The following is a 14,075-nucleotide window of genomic DNA, read 5'->3' as shown; positions in this document are numbered from 1 at the left end:
AAAAAAAAAAAAAAAAACCCAAAAAAACAAAAAACTCTACCAAAACATATTTCTGGAGAGAGAGAGAGAAAGAGAGAAAGAAAGGTTTTCACCATACCTCAAGCTCTCTGAAGCCTCCTAACCAGCCAGGAGCACAAGAGTGCTGAGGTGCTTGCTAGCTGAGATCTGAACCCAGGACTCCCGTGTGTGTCCAGTATCAGGAAGGAGTGCTCTGCCAGCTATGTAACTGTGGCTGGGCCCCATATCTTTTTAAAAAATAATGACCATAATTTGTGATTTATACATAAGTATACATCTTGGTGGAGTACATTGTTATTTTTCAGAGCATATATACAGTACAATAATCAAATCAAGAATATCAACATACTCACCATCCAACATGTATCATTATATTATGCCACACATTATAAATTCACTGTTTTTTGAAAATGTGTATTAAATTGTCACCAGTGTGCTATGCTGTAGTTTACTATTTCTTAATCCATTTTACTAGTTTACGTGCACTCTTGTATTTTTTAGCCAACTTTTTCCTATCTCCCCTTCCAGCTTTGAGTCCCTACCATTAAACTCTCTGTTTCTATACTGTGAAGTTGCTTAGCTTCCACTTTTGGGTGCGGACACTCCGTGCTTGTTAAGCATGGCCATACAGTATTTGAAAAGATCTCTTTATACAGTACTTTTAAGTTTTAATGTTTTTTAGATAAGAAATTGAACAGTGGTCCTAATCTTTGACAAGAAGTTGACTCGATTAGTCTTATGAAAAGAAATTTTTTTTGTCATTATTTAAAAAATAAAAGCATAAGATTCAGAATTATTATTCTTGCAATCATTCATTGAACTTTGCTCAGCATTCAAGAAATAGAAATGTATAGAAAAATAACAAAGTACCAACCAAAACAAAACTTCCTTGATTCTAGCCAGCATAAATTTTTAAAACAACTTTATTTAGATATGTGGCATACAATAAACTTAACATATTTATTTATTTATTTATTTATTTTTTGGAGAGGTTTTTGCTGTAGGGTGCGTGCACTCGCTAGAAAGTGAGAGACAGACAGAAAATGAGAAGTCACCCCATAGGTGGGATGGCCACGCTGCAACCCCTTCTCCTCCATTCTCCTCTCGGGATCTTGGGCATGCATGTACACGCACCCGGCGTGAGTTTAAGCCACCAAGTCTGGGACTCAAACCATGGTTGACTACATGGGAGTACACTGACTTAGCCACGCTAATTACTGGTCCCAAACTTAATGTATTTAGAGTATGTACTTTGATCAGAATACATTTTTAAATGAATGTAATCCTGCAGTTGCTTGTAATGCTCTAAGATGAATAAATAATACCAAATAATGCATGCATGTATTAATGAAAAACTGTGAGCTCAGAATGATGTTAAAAAATATTTGTGAATAATTTGAAGAAAATGATTACTCCTGATATGCCATCATGTATTGTTTGTACTTGTGTCATTTAGAATCTGTGTACCCCTTGTGTGTTTTAGCAGAATGTTTCTTCTGGTGGGAGCTCCCAAAGCGAACACTACCCAGCCTGGGATTGTAGAAGGAGGGCAAGTCCTCAAATGTGATTGGTCTTCTAACCGCCGGTGCCAACCAATTGAATTTGATGCAACAGGTAAATGTCGGTACAGTGGTTTTGTCCCTTAATGTATCTCATTCAATTTATTTTTAAGCAATTGATTTAGTTTAAATGTAACATTTTAATGACGTAATGTATATAAGCACCTTGGATCCATGGAGAAAGTTTTGTGAAGACAAATTATTTATTTATTTATTATTTCCTGAAATTTTGTGGCATGCAGCATTAAAAATACATTGTGGGGCCGGCCCTAAAGCATAGTGGTTAAGTGCTGTGCAGAGGGAACTGGATCCCACATGGCCAACTATGGTTTAAGTCCTGGCCTTGGCAGCTGGAAAAGCATGTAGGGCACGTGTTACACACTCAGGATCCTCATGGGATGGAGACTAAAAGGATTTGACTAGGTCTCATTGGAGGGTGGTTTCTCTCCCCCATCACCCATCTCTCTCCCTCTCTCTCTGTCTCTCTCTCTCTGTCATGCATGTGCACGTATCACCTGGCATGAGAGGATAAATAAGTAGGGCCAGCCAGTGGTTGTGATGGTTGGGGTGGCTGGATCTCTCATGTCCATCTATGTGGTTCAAGTCTCATATTTAGTGGCTTGAAGAATGAGCTATGTAAAAATGCTGTGCGTTTGTACCCAAAATCCTGAGAGGGAAAATAGAGAAGGAATTCTGGTGTGGCTATCTTTCCAGGGGGTGCTTTCTAACTTCCTTTTTTTTTTTTTTTTTTTTTTTTTTTTGCTATAGGGAGTGCACACACCCTATAGTGAAATTAAAACAAAACAAAACAAAACAAAAAGCCTAGTGCCTCAGATGTCTTCCAGTTTAAACCTGATAGTTGCTACCTACAGAAATTTGGAGAAATCTATTTTTGCACCTTTTCTGAGAAGAGGGAGCTCATAGGTACAGCAGCAAAGCTTTATATTGTTTCTCGGTCAACCACAATTGAAGTTTGACTCACTGGCTATTATAGGAAATAAACTCCTTGATCATGAATATATCTAGGTATATGTAACAAGGCAATTGAGGAATCTTCTGTATTCAAGTGGATTTCAGTAACTTAAAAAAAAAAAAACAACTCTTATCCAAAATGATTTCTTAAAATTAATTTCTTTCTTGCTTGAGAAAAAGAGAATGAGAGAGAGAGACAGGCACCCAGACAGGATCTTTATGCCATGATCCAGCCCCAGCCTCAGCCAGCCAGAATCACAGGTATGCATGTGTATGCCCAGTGTGTACAGAGAGATCTTGGGCAGCCAACCTGAGACTTACCCATATGGCTTCATCTTTGCAAAGCAGTGCATTACTCTGCACCATCACAGCTGGCTTCTTATCTACTAGGTTGTCGGGAAAGTCATGATGCATTTTTGCATAGAAAAACAGAAAAATGCGTCATGACTTTCTCAATGACCTAGTAAAATTTATTGGATAAATTATATAAGATGGTTCTGATAACAAGAGGGTTTTATCTTCAGGGATAACTTCAGTGTCAGTCAGGATTGTGGTAGAAGGAGAATATTGGCCTAAGAAAGATGAGCAATAACTTAAGAGTTAAGTTTAACATTAATGTTAGTGAAATAAAATATAATCCTGTACACATTTCATGTTGGTGTCATTTGTAAATCTTTGAGAGAGCCTAGAGAACTCTCGAAGAAATAAAGTGACATTCTTCTAATAGAGAAGTTTTATGCAATTTTTAAATGATTCTGATTTTTTCTGGCTTCTGCATAGTGCTTTAAGATAAACCTGGACTGATTTATTCCTCTCCATGTTGTTGCTCTCTGCTAGTTCTAAAATACATTCATTGATTGTGGAAATTACAGTATTAGGGAAATGGAAATTGTGATGTGGACTGTTCCATTTGACATTCTGATCAGTGTCACAATGATTATCAGTGATTAAGCCAGCTATTAATGAGAACAAAGCCACATTTTACATTTTTTTTTTCCCCATTTGGAACTGTCTACCTTAAACTCTTGTAATTTTTTTTCTCTTTTTTGTGGCTAATGCTTGGAAAATTCCAAGAGTTTGCTAATAAGCTCAGTTTTACCACAAATGGAGAAATGCTTGTGATTTCGAACATTGTGGCTCAGGACATTTATCTTCTGACAGAATACAAATACCAATAAAATGCAGCTGTAATTCAGTGCTGGTTGGTTTGAACTGTTTAGATATGTTTCTGTATTTAGCAACATAGGGTTTTGTGCATTACAAGATTATTTATTTTAATTTGGCTCATTATATTTTTTGTTTATTGAAAAAAATACCACATTCACGTGGTAAAAATTTTTTTAATATACCAGAAGGAATATTATATTACAATGAAAAATAGAGCTGTCTTACATTAGTCTGCTCAGAGGCAGTCACTCTGCTTTTAATGATAGCATGTATGTGTGCACAAGTGAGGCAGGGAGGGGGAGAAACAGAGGGAGACAGGTGATCAGTGTGAAGAAGAGAAAGAGAAAGAAGCACCTTCAACAGGGTCTTGCCATTTTGCAGTTCCCTTTTCCTAATCCTTCAGCTCCACAGGATGCTTGTGCCCACATGCACACCAGCCAGCGTGTTTTCAGACCTGGGGTCTGAACCTGCAGTTCTGCAGTTTACCATCTGACCTCTCTCCTTGCAAGGTACTTGGATTACCCTGCCCCCAACAGTGTCTGAGCCAGGCAATCACTCTCAATCATTTCTTTTGCCTTTCTAATATTTTCTAATTTCTGCAATGTATGTATCCTTATAAGAAAAAAAAAGGGCAACTAACAAAGAGAAACAGCCTCTGCCCTCAATATAAATCTTAGAGAGCTTTCCACACCAACATTTATGAATTTACTTCACTTTTTTTGTAAATCAGTGATTGTATTCTATTGTATATATGTATCCTAATTTATTTAATCCATGTATATTATTGATGAATATATTATTGAATATATTATTTCCTTCTGGTCTTTCATTATTATTTCTTTTTTTTCGGGGGGAGGTTTTTGTATAGGGTGCTCATCAGAAAGACAGAGAGAGACAGAGAGACAGAAAGAGAGAAATCACCCTCTCCCCCTCTGGGGGGGAATGGCCATGCCTCAATCCCTTCTCCTCCATTCTCCTCTTGGGATCCTGGACACACACGCTCACGTGCCCAGCGTGAGTTTAAGCCGCCGGGTCCGGGACTTGAGGCACGGTTGACTATATGGGAGTCCAGCAACATAGCCATTGCACCAACTGCTGGTCCCTCTCTTTCATTATTATTATAAACACCGTAATAGTGAAAATTTGTGCACATGTATTTATACAAATATGTGAATATGTCTATTGATAAAATTATAGTAGGAGATTTTTGGAAAATATATGAATATTTACATATCGTTTGGCATTGCAAATTATTCTCTGTAAGGATTTAGCACCCCTGCAGTTATGTTATCTGATACTGATGCCAATACTGTATATTAGCATAACTTTTATTTTTGTCAGTTTTGTGGGGAAAAACAGGCTCTATTGGGACCAGCAGTTAGCGTAATGACTATGTCTCTGGACTCCCACGTAGTCGACCACAGTTCGCGTCCCGGACCCGGTGACTTAAACTCACGCCGGGCTCATGTGCATGCGTGCCCAAGATCCCGAGAGGAGAATGGAGGAGAAGGGATTGCGGTGTGGCCATCCCCCCTGGGGGGTGATTTCTCGCTTTCTATCTCTCTCTCTCTCTCTCTCTGTCTGTCTGGTGAGCACACGCGCCCTATAGCAAAAACCTCTCCAAAAAAAAAATAAAAAATAAAAATAAAAAACAGGTTCTATTATATTAATTTGCAGTCCTTTCATTATTAGTAAGACTAAAGATCTTTGCATTATCTTGTGAAGCATAAGTATTTTCTGTGAGCTTTCAGTGTCTGTACACATATTTTCTATTGACTTATAACTTTTGAAAAAATGAATCTCAGTTGCTTACTCTCCATCCTTACTGTGCTTAGTCAGAATATATAGTCAGCCTAGACAATAAGTCAGTTAGCAAGTCAAACTCTGACTACTTTACATCATTTCACTGCAACATTCTGGTCCAAGCAAATCATTGTCTCCCACCTGAGCTGTTGCCCTACACCCATGAATTACTCAGAGCATTGCCAGGAACAAGATGGCACACTGAAATTGAGATAGTTTGAGGAGCTTGTCTATTTACAGAGGATTATTCAGGGTATGAGGAGATTGATGGTCTATCAATGCTAGTTAGCTTGAGGGGAGCAGCTACCAGAATCCAAAGACAGACTTCCTGATAGAGAGAGCCGTGTGACAGGAGGTTTGATTTTGGTTAGAGGCCAATAGCTAGCCAAAATGGCTGGAAGGGAGGGGCCGGGCGGGGGTTAAAACTCTGACTTCACTCTCCTTCCTCCTTTCAATTCTCTGGGTCTTGTTGCTGTGCCTCATAAAGAGTAAGCACATTCCCAACTCATCCATGCCTGGGCTGTTTTCTCTGCCTGGAAATTTTTCTCTTAAATGTCTGTTGGGTACCCCCTTCACCACCATCTTGGAGAATTGCTCATATATCTTCTGAGTAATGCCCTGATCATCTTATTTAAAATTGCAACTTCCTCTTTGACTGTGGTATACAAGTTATTTATTTAATTTTAGTGAATTTCTCTTTCAATTAGGAGTCTAGTTTTGTGAGGGCAGATTTCTTTCTTTCTTTTTTTTTTTTTTAATAAACCTGTTTTCTATGTTCACTGCTGAAATTACAGAGATAGAGCAACACGCAATGTCTAGCACACATCACCGCCCAGTAAATGGAATCGAAGAGTAACTCATAGGTGCTTTATATGAATTTAGGAAAGATCTAAAGTCCTTTACTTATAGTAGATGTACAAATATATAAATATATGTATATACATACATATTTGATCTGCTCTCTTTTTTTCTGGTACTATTATATTTCCATAATCTTTTTATATAGCCTCTGAGTCATCCTTCATGGGAAAAATATACAAATTAAAACATCAGAGCCAGCCCATGCATGATGGTTAAGGTAGCTGAATCCCACATGGCTGACTTCATGGTTCAAGTGTGTCAGATGGACCTGGTGGTTCTGAACAACACACAGGGCACACATGCGCATGTACCCAAAATCCCAAAAGGAGGGAGAAATGGACGAGGGACTGTGGTATGACTATTCCCATGGGAAGTGCTTTTCTGCTTTCTCTGTGTTACTATCCAACCAGCACTTATGCTCTCTGACAAAACAAACAAAAAAACCACTTCAATTTTGTTTTCTTTTGGAAGGGCATGTTTTTCTGAATGTGCATTTTAGACAGGGTCTTCTATGTCTCCATCTTTTAGCTTTAACTTGAGAGCTAAGTCTACAGCTTTTCTCAGAAAAGATCTTACTTATGCTATTCAGGGCAACCACGGCCCCTGGCTGTTAGAGGAGACTGGGAATTGAACCCAAGCCTCTCACGTGATCATCCTGCCAATGCTGCTGGAGCAAGACTTTACTTTTTACAGTAGAATTTTTATCCAGATGGTGTTTATTTGAATTTAAAAGGATGATACAGATTTCAGTAATATGTAGTCAACATAATGTGTATATAGAAAAAGCACCATTAGAGGGTATTGACTTTCATGAAAGAAATGCTTACAACTTACAGCATTCTCACAAACTCCACTTATGTCTCTTTCCCAAAGAACTCACTCCATTCTAGTCCAGACACGCTACTCTCTCTGCACCTCAGTGTCTTCTGTCTGTCCTGTGATCTCAAGGGAGATAGTGTCTGAGTGAGTTTGAACAGTTTCTGAGAAATATTGCCTAGGTCTCAAGCCCTGGTCTTAGCATTTACAATTGTTGATTTTGCAGAGGTTGCTCACTGGCTACCTTCCTCTCCCTGTTCAGTATCCTCATTAAACCTGCTCCATAGCTTGGATTAAACTGAATCAGTTAACTGACATGTAAGTGAAGACATATAAAGTGCTTATATGTCTTTACATGGGCACGGTAAAATGGCTCAGGAAACAAAGATATTGTTATTGCCTTCTAGGGGCTCTGCCTATTTTTTTCATTTACCTTTATATCGCTATGACAGTTGCCCTTTTCTGTTTTTCTGTTTTCCTCTAACTTTCAATTATGTTTACATCTTTTGTACTGCAAAACTAATAAAAATTGGCTTGCCCTTGAACATGTATCTTTTCCTAGCCATTTTCTTTCTCCTTTTCTTTACATCCACAGATTTTAAATACTGGTCTATATCCTTTGTTTTGTTTCGGCCACTTCAATCTAGGAATTACCCTTCTCCATAGCAGCAGTGGCTCTAACTGAGGTCAGTAGTGATCTGGTTGCTAACTTGAGTGGATGCCTTTGATCCCTCACCTCACTAGACTTCTTTTTTTTTTTTACAATTCACCCCATGGAGCTTTCCCTTTTTACTTAAAGTTCTGCTCTTTGTCTGCCCAAAATCATCATGTTCCTTGATTCAGCCTTACTTTTGTGATACTCTTGTGGAGTTTCCTCTTTGACTTCTCTTTCTTTGCTTTTCATTTGTTATATGTACATCATGGTGTCATGAAAAATAAATATATCTCTACCACCATGGCTGGGTCTCTCTGGTTTTCTTAACATTATATGTAAACAAATGAACAAGTAAAATGTAAAAAAAAAAACAAACCTAGTTTCTTAATGACATTTATGCAGTGATTAAATTTTTACAGGTTGCTTTTGAGACAGCAATTGTCCATACACACACACACACACACACACATAAATATGATACCCACACTTTTTTTTTGTTTTTGAAGAGATTTTTACTATAGGGCACGTGTGCTCACCAGAGAGACAGAGACAAAGAGATTAAAAGCAAAAAATCACCCCCCCCAGGGGGAATGGCCATGCTGTATTCCCTTTTTCTCTTGGGATTTGGGGCATGTATGCACAAGCGCCCGGTGTGAGTTTCAAGCCTCTGAGTCTGGAACTCAACCATGGTCGGCCATGTTGGAGTCCAGTGACGTAATCATTACACCATCTGCTGATCCGGACCCTTTTATATTTTTAAACCCCTTATTAGACGACTCCTCACAGTTTGTAGATTTTAACCAGCCTATATAATAGCTAAAGGCTGATTTTTTTTCACTAAATTGACAGACAACTATGAACTTTGAAACATTATGATTCTATAGTAAAAATGGAAAGATAATTTGGGGTTGTAATTTATTTTTTTCTTCAGAATAAGATAGTTGATATACAGAAGACTCGCTGTTTATCTGCACATGGACATGGAAAAATATAACTGAAGCCAACATTAGTATGCTTTACCTTAGGAAATAATAATCGGTGTATTTTCAGAAGCAAAGATCTCCCAAAACTGCATTAGATTGTGATGTGGAACGAGGCTGAGACAGTTAATGTGGCAATCTGGGGGGCAGTCTATCGCATTTTGTCTTCACACAGATAATAGCTTTTTTCCTGCTGTTTTCATAGGTACCACAAACTCCATGCTTAAAGCAACACAATTTTTTTTTTTTTTTAACATTCTGGAGGTCAGATGTCAGAAATGGGTTTCAGTTAAAACCAGTGTCTGCGAGGTTGTTTCTTCTGGAGGCTCTGTGGGAAAACTGTCCTTGCCTTTTCCAGGCCCAGAGGCCACGCGCATTCCTTGACTCAGGGCCTTTTCATCCACCTTTACACCCTATGGTGGCCAGTGTAGTCTTTCCCAAGCTACATCACTCTAACTCTGACTCTTGCCTCCCTCTGTAATTACACTGGGCTCACCCAGATAATCCAGAATGATCTCCTATTTCAAGGTCTTTAATTTGACCATATTTGCAAAGTCCTTTTTGCCACACAACGTCACATGTTTATGTGTAAATTTCTGGGAATTAGGATGTGTGTATTTCAGAATGTAGGGTCATTATTCTATCTACCCCTAGGCTTTTTTATGTACTCTGTTAATTGATAGTGGTTATACTGTAAACTATTTCCAGGCAGTAGCCATGCTTATATAAATAGGCATTGTTCCTTTTCCTGTTCTTTTTCCACTGGCATTTGTGGTTATGAGAAATATAAACCACATTTAGACGATGTAGGCCAGATTCAGGCTCTGACATTTATTAGGTCGGATCTTGAGCCAGTGGCCTGTTTGCTGGCCACAATTTTCCCATTTGTCAAATAAGCTTAATACCTACCTCTAAGTGTTGTCATGTAGATCAAATGAGATAATGTCTATGAAGGTACTTGGTAAACAAAAAAGCACTGTGCAGTGAAGAAAGGATTGTTTATACAAAGTAAATTTATACTAAAGATTTCTTTTTTTTAATGAAAGTGTTTCTCCTGATATAATCTGTTATCCCTTGGTGTAGAACGATACAATAAGAGCTAGTAAACATCTTAGAAATAAATATTTCAGTTTTCTTTATCATCACAGACTAACATTCATGCAGGTATTTTTTTTTTAATGTTTTCAGTATTTACCAGAACTAAACTCTCATGATCTTTTGAAGTCTAGCCTCCTCTTCCCTATTTTTGCTTGACTCATACCTGTTATTTTAAGATTGGATTGGCTTTAAAAAATTGTTTTTTAAATCTCTAGTAAAGAATTTTTTGTTTTAAAAGTTTTTGTTAGACCCTTTCAGGATCATTTCCTTCTCATCAGTAGGAGAAACAAACCAGCATTGATAAAGCAGTGGGTGTTTTCAAAAGGCTGTATTCTTTGTGCTGGGCCCCAGCTGAACATCAGTACTGCTCATGGGGGAGGGAGATTTTGACTCTGTTCACTGTAGAGTAAAAATGCAGTCAGTCAATAAATACCAATTCCAGTGAAACAAGTTTCATTACATTTTCTTATGGACTTACATTTCTGACTCTAATTTACTTTTAGAAAACAGTTATAGTTTATGGTATACATAAAAACATTTGCAGGCAATTCTATGTAAATTGTTTCTCACGTTCATAGATCTGACACACACAAATATATTATGAGTTTCTCTTTAGTCTGTGACTCCAAACACTTTGGATTTAGGAGCCTTTGTCTCTTATGTTTTTAAGTCAATACACTTACTTATAGAGACATTTAAACACACTTCAGAAGTTTGTAAAACAAATTGTTCTTTCATTAATGCTAATGTTTTACTACTACATAGTATGTATTAGAATTTCTTAACTAAGTTAAGAAACTATGTCCTTACTAGGCCAAAGAAACTACTAACTTCCATTTTGGCTTTCAGCAATATTTAAAATATAAATTTTTTTAAATGAGTTATTTTTTATGATGTTCAACTCTCATAGTTTGATGTTATGACATAGAGTAGATGTTCCCAGGAAGATTAGTGGTTTACAAAGAGCTCGCTTAATTTCAATGTTCTCTTTTTCTAAATTAAAAATAATTTTATTATTATTATTTTAATTTGCTATAGGACACTTGCATTCACCAGAGAGAGACAAAGAGAGAAAAAAGGGAAAGTAAGAAAGCAAACCACCAGCCTGGGACTCGAACTGTAGTTGGCCTTGTGGGAGTCCAGCGCCTTAACCATAAGGTACAAAAATCTAAACATGTGGCTGGCAGATGGCATGGTGGTTGAGGTGCTGGACTCCCACATGATGGCCAACCGTGGTCCAAGTCCCAGACCTGGCAGCTTGCTTTCTCTCCCTTTCTGTCTGTCTCTCTCTGGTCAAAATTGAAGAATAATGATAATAAATAAAATTTAAAAAATCCCAAATTGTTGAAGAAAAAATCTAAACATGAAATTAATTAAGAGTGAATATGGAAGCATTTTATTACATTTCTATATGTAAATATAATTAAATACATATTCACACTATTTAAAAAAACTTTTAAAAATATTATATAAAAAATATAAATATATTGGTGAAAACAAAACACTGGGAGGCAGAAACAAATAAAAATAACCTAAATCTCACTACCTAAGAAGCCAATGGGCATAGTAATGTATTTGTGTATATATATATGTTTGTATCTTGTGGCCTATGTATATATCATATATGCATACCATGTGTGTGTGTGTGTGTATATACACATATACATATATGGATAGAACACAGGTTGTTTTACATATATAAACATATGAGCATGTTTATATCTATATATAAATACATGAAATTAGTGTGTATATATAATACATGAAATTAGTCTTATTGGTCATTTTGTTTTATTATTCTAACAAAACTTTGAAGATGCTTTTTATTTGGAATAGTTTCTATAAATAAAATTTAGAAATCAGAAGAATGTGTTTTCAAGACTTGATACATATTTGCCAATTAGGAAATATTGATGCAATCTATCTTTGAACCAGATTTTATATTATCTTTTTCCTTGTGGCAGGTGAGGCATATATCTTGTTTTCATTTACATTTCTCTAATTTCAGGAATGTTCAGTCTTTTTTCACATGTTTATTAGCACTTTCTTTTTTTTATTTTAATCTATTTTTATTCAAGGTCTGTTACTCTGCTGTTGCATCTGTTTATTTATTTATTTAGTTAGTTAGTTTTTAGAGATTTTTTCTCTGTCTCTGGCAAGCAGAGACAGAGAGAAAGACAGAGAGATAAAGTAAGAAATCACCTCCCAGGGGTTATGGCTATGCTGCAATCCCTTCTCCGTTTTCCTCTTGGGATTTTGGACATGCATGTACATGCACCCAGTGTGAGTTTCAAGCCACTGGGTCTGGGACTTGAACAGTGGGAGTCCAACGCCTTAAGCACTGTGTCACCTGCTGGCCCACATCTGTTTTATTTTTAATTAATTTTGGAAAACTGTCTTTATTGTATACATACATTTGTGTTCAGTATTGCAGCTATCCTTCTACCTGACAAACAAAATTTTTTAAACAGCTTTATTTTAATATAATTTGCCATAATATTAGCCTGTTCTACGTATAAAAGTCAGTGAACTTCACCACACTTTTAGAGTTTTATAGGCATCACTGCAATCTAGTTCAATATCATTTTTATAACCCTAGAAAGAAACCTCATGACTAGGAACCAGGTGGTGGTGCAGTGACAGTGCAACTGATCCCATATGGATAAGGGTCTGGATGTATGTCCTGGGACCTTCCTGAGCATGCTTGGTATGTGTGCATACTGAGAATGTATGCACTTGTGGTCCAGGCCAACTGAGACTGGGAATGAATCATGGCATGAAAGCCCCATTGGCCTGTCTCTGTTTTGTGTGTGTATATTTTCTCTCTCTCTGTGGAATAAATAATTAAACTTATGAAAGAAAGAACATCACGACCATTATTAGTGTTTCCCCATTTCAACTTCCAGCTAAAAGCAACCACTAATCTACTTTCTGTGTTTATGTAGTTCCTTTTTTTTCTCATATAAATAAGCTCTACAGAATATGGCCATCCAAGTACTAGTGTGTACCAGTGCTATGCTCCTTTTTGTTGCCAAGTAGTACTCCAATGAATAGGTAAACATTTTGTTCATCTGTTCACTTGTAGATGTACATTTGGTTTGTTCCCACTTTTTGGCTATTATGAATTTCTACCATGGACATTTATATATAAATCTTTGTGTGGGCATATGTTTTTAATTTATTTTGTATAGATACCTAGCAGTAGAATTACTGGATCATCTATGTTTAAACTTAAAAGAAATATATATATTTTATTTATTATTATTAGTTTAAAAATAATTGACCAGCGAGAGATAGAGAAAGGGAAAGTGAGAAAGCAAGCCACCATGTTCAGAAGTCAAACTGTGGTCAGCCATGTGAGAATCCAGTATCTTAACCATATGCTATCAGCTGGCCCCTATATTTAACTTATAACTGCCAAATCATCTTTAAAAATGGCTGCACCATTTTTTATGCTTATTAGCAATATATGAGGATTCCAGCTTCTTCATATCCTAAGGGACACACTTGGTCTTTTTTATAGTAACTGTCCTAGTGAATATAAAGTTGTATTTCATTGTCATTTTGATTTGTGTTTACTTGACAACTAATGATATTATGAATCTTGTGCTTATTGATACAAGATTTTTCCTTTGGAGAAATGCCCATTCAAGTCCTATTTTATTTTATTATTATTATTTTTTTATTCCAGAGGTACATGTGAGAGTGGGGAAAAAAAAAATCCCAAAAGGGCCTGGTCATGCCGTAATTCTTTTTTCTCCAATTCTTTATCCCTTCAGGATCCTGGATATACATGTGTGTGTGCTTGGCATATTTTTCAGGCTACCAAGGCTGGGAATTGAACCTTGGTTGGCCATATGGGATCTGGCTTTCTTTCACTGCACTGCATTGCCAGCCCCTTTTGTCTATTTTTAATTGGGTTGTCTTTTTATTATTAAATAAAAGGAAGTTTTTTTCCCACCATACTATTCTTTTTTTAAAAAAAGAATTATTTAACTTTATTTATTATTATTATCATTGTTATTTTCCAGCTTGATCAGAGAGAGACAGAGAGAGAGTGAGGAAGTGAGAAAGAAAGCCACCAGATCCGAGACTTGAACCATGGTTGGCCATGTGGGAGTCCAGCACCCTTCACCACCACGCCAC

General features: G+C 36.8%; 1 protein-coding gene across 1 annotated transcript in view; it reads left to right on the top strand.

Moving 5' to 3' along the window:
- ITGAV (integrin subunit alpha V) overlaps positions 1 to 14,075 on the top strand; it is a gene marked incomplete at its 5' end in the record, with an annotated part of 108,538 nt that overhangs the window by 12,090 nt on the left and 82,373 nt on the right. The window contains 1 exon segment of the mRNA XM_006164905.3: positions 1,502 to 1,632. Coding sequence (XP_006164967.1) covers positions 1,502 to 1,632 — 131 coding nt within the window.

Source organism: Tupaia chinensis, unplaced genomic scaffold (assembly GCF_000334495.1).
Source record: "Tupaia chinensis unplaced genomic scaffold, TupChi_1.0 Scaffold143757_1, whole genome shotgun sequence".
NCBI lineage: Eukaryota > Metazoa > Chordata > Mammalia > Scandentia > Tupaiidae > Tupaia > Tupaia belangeri.
The sequence above is the reverse complement of the archived record's forward strand: the minus strand, read 5'-3'. Positions and strand labels throughout refer to the sequence as shown.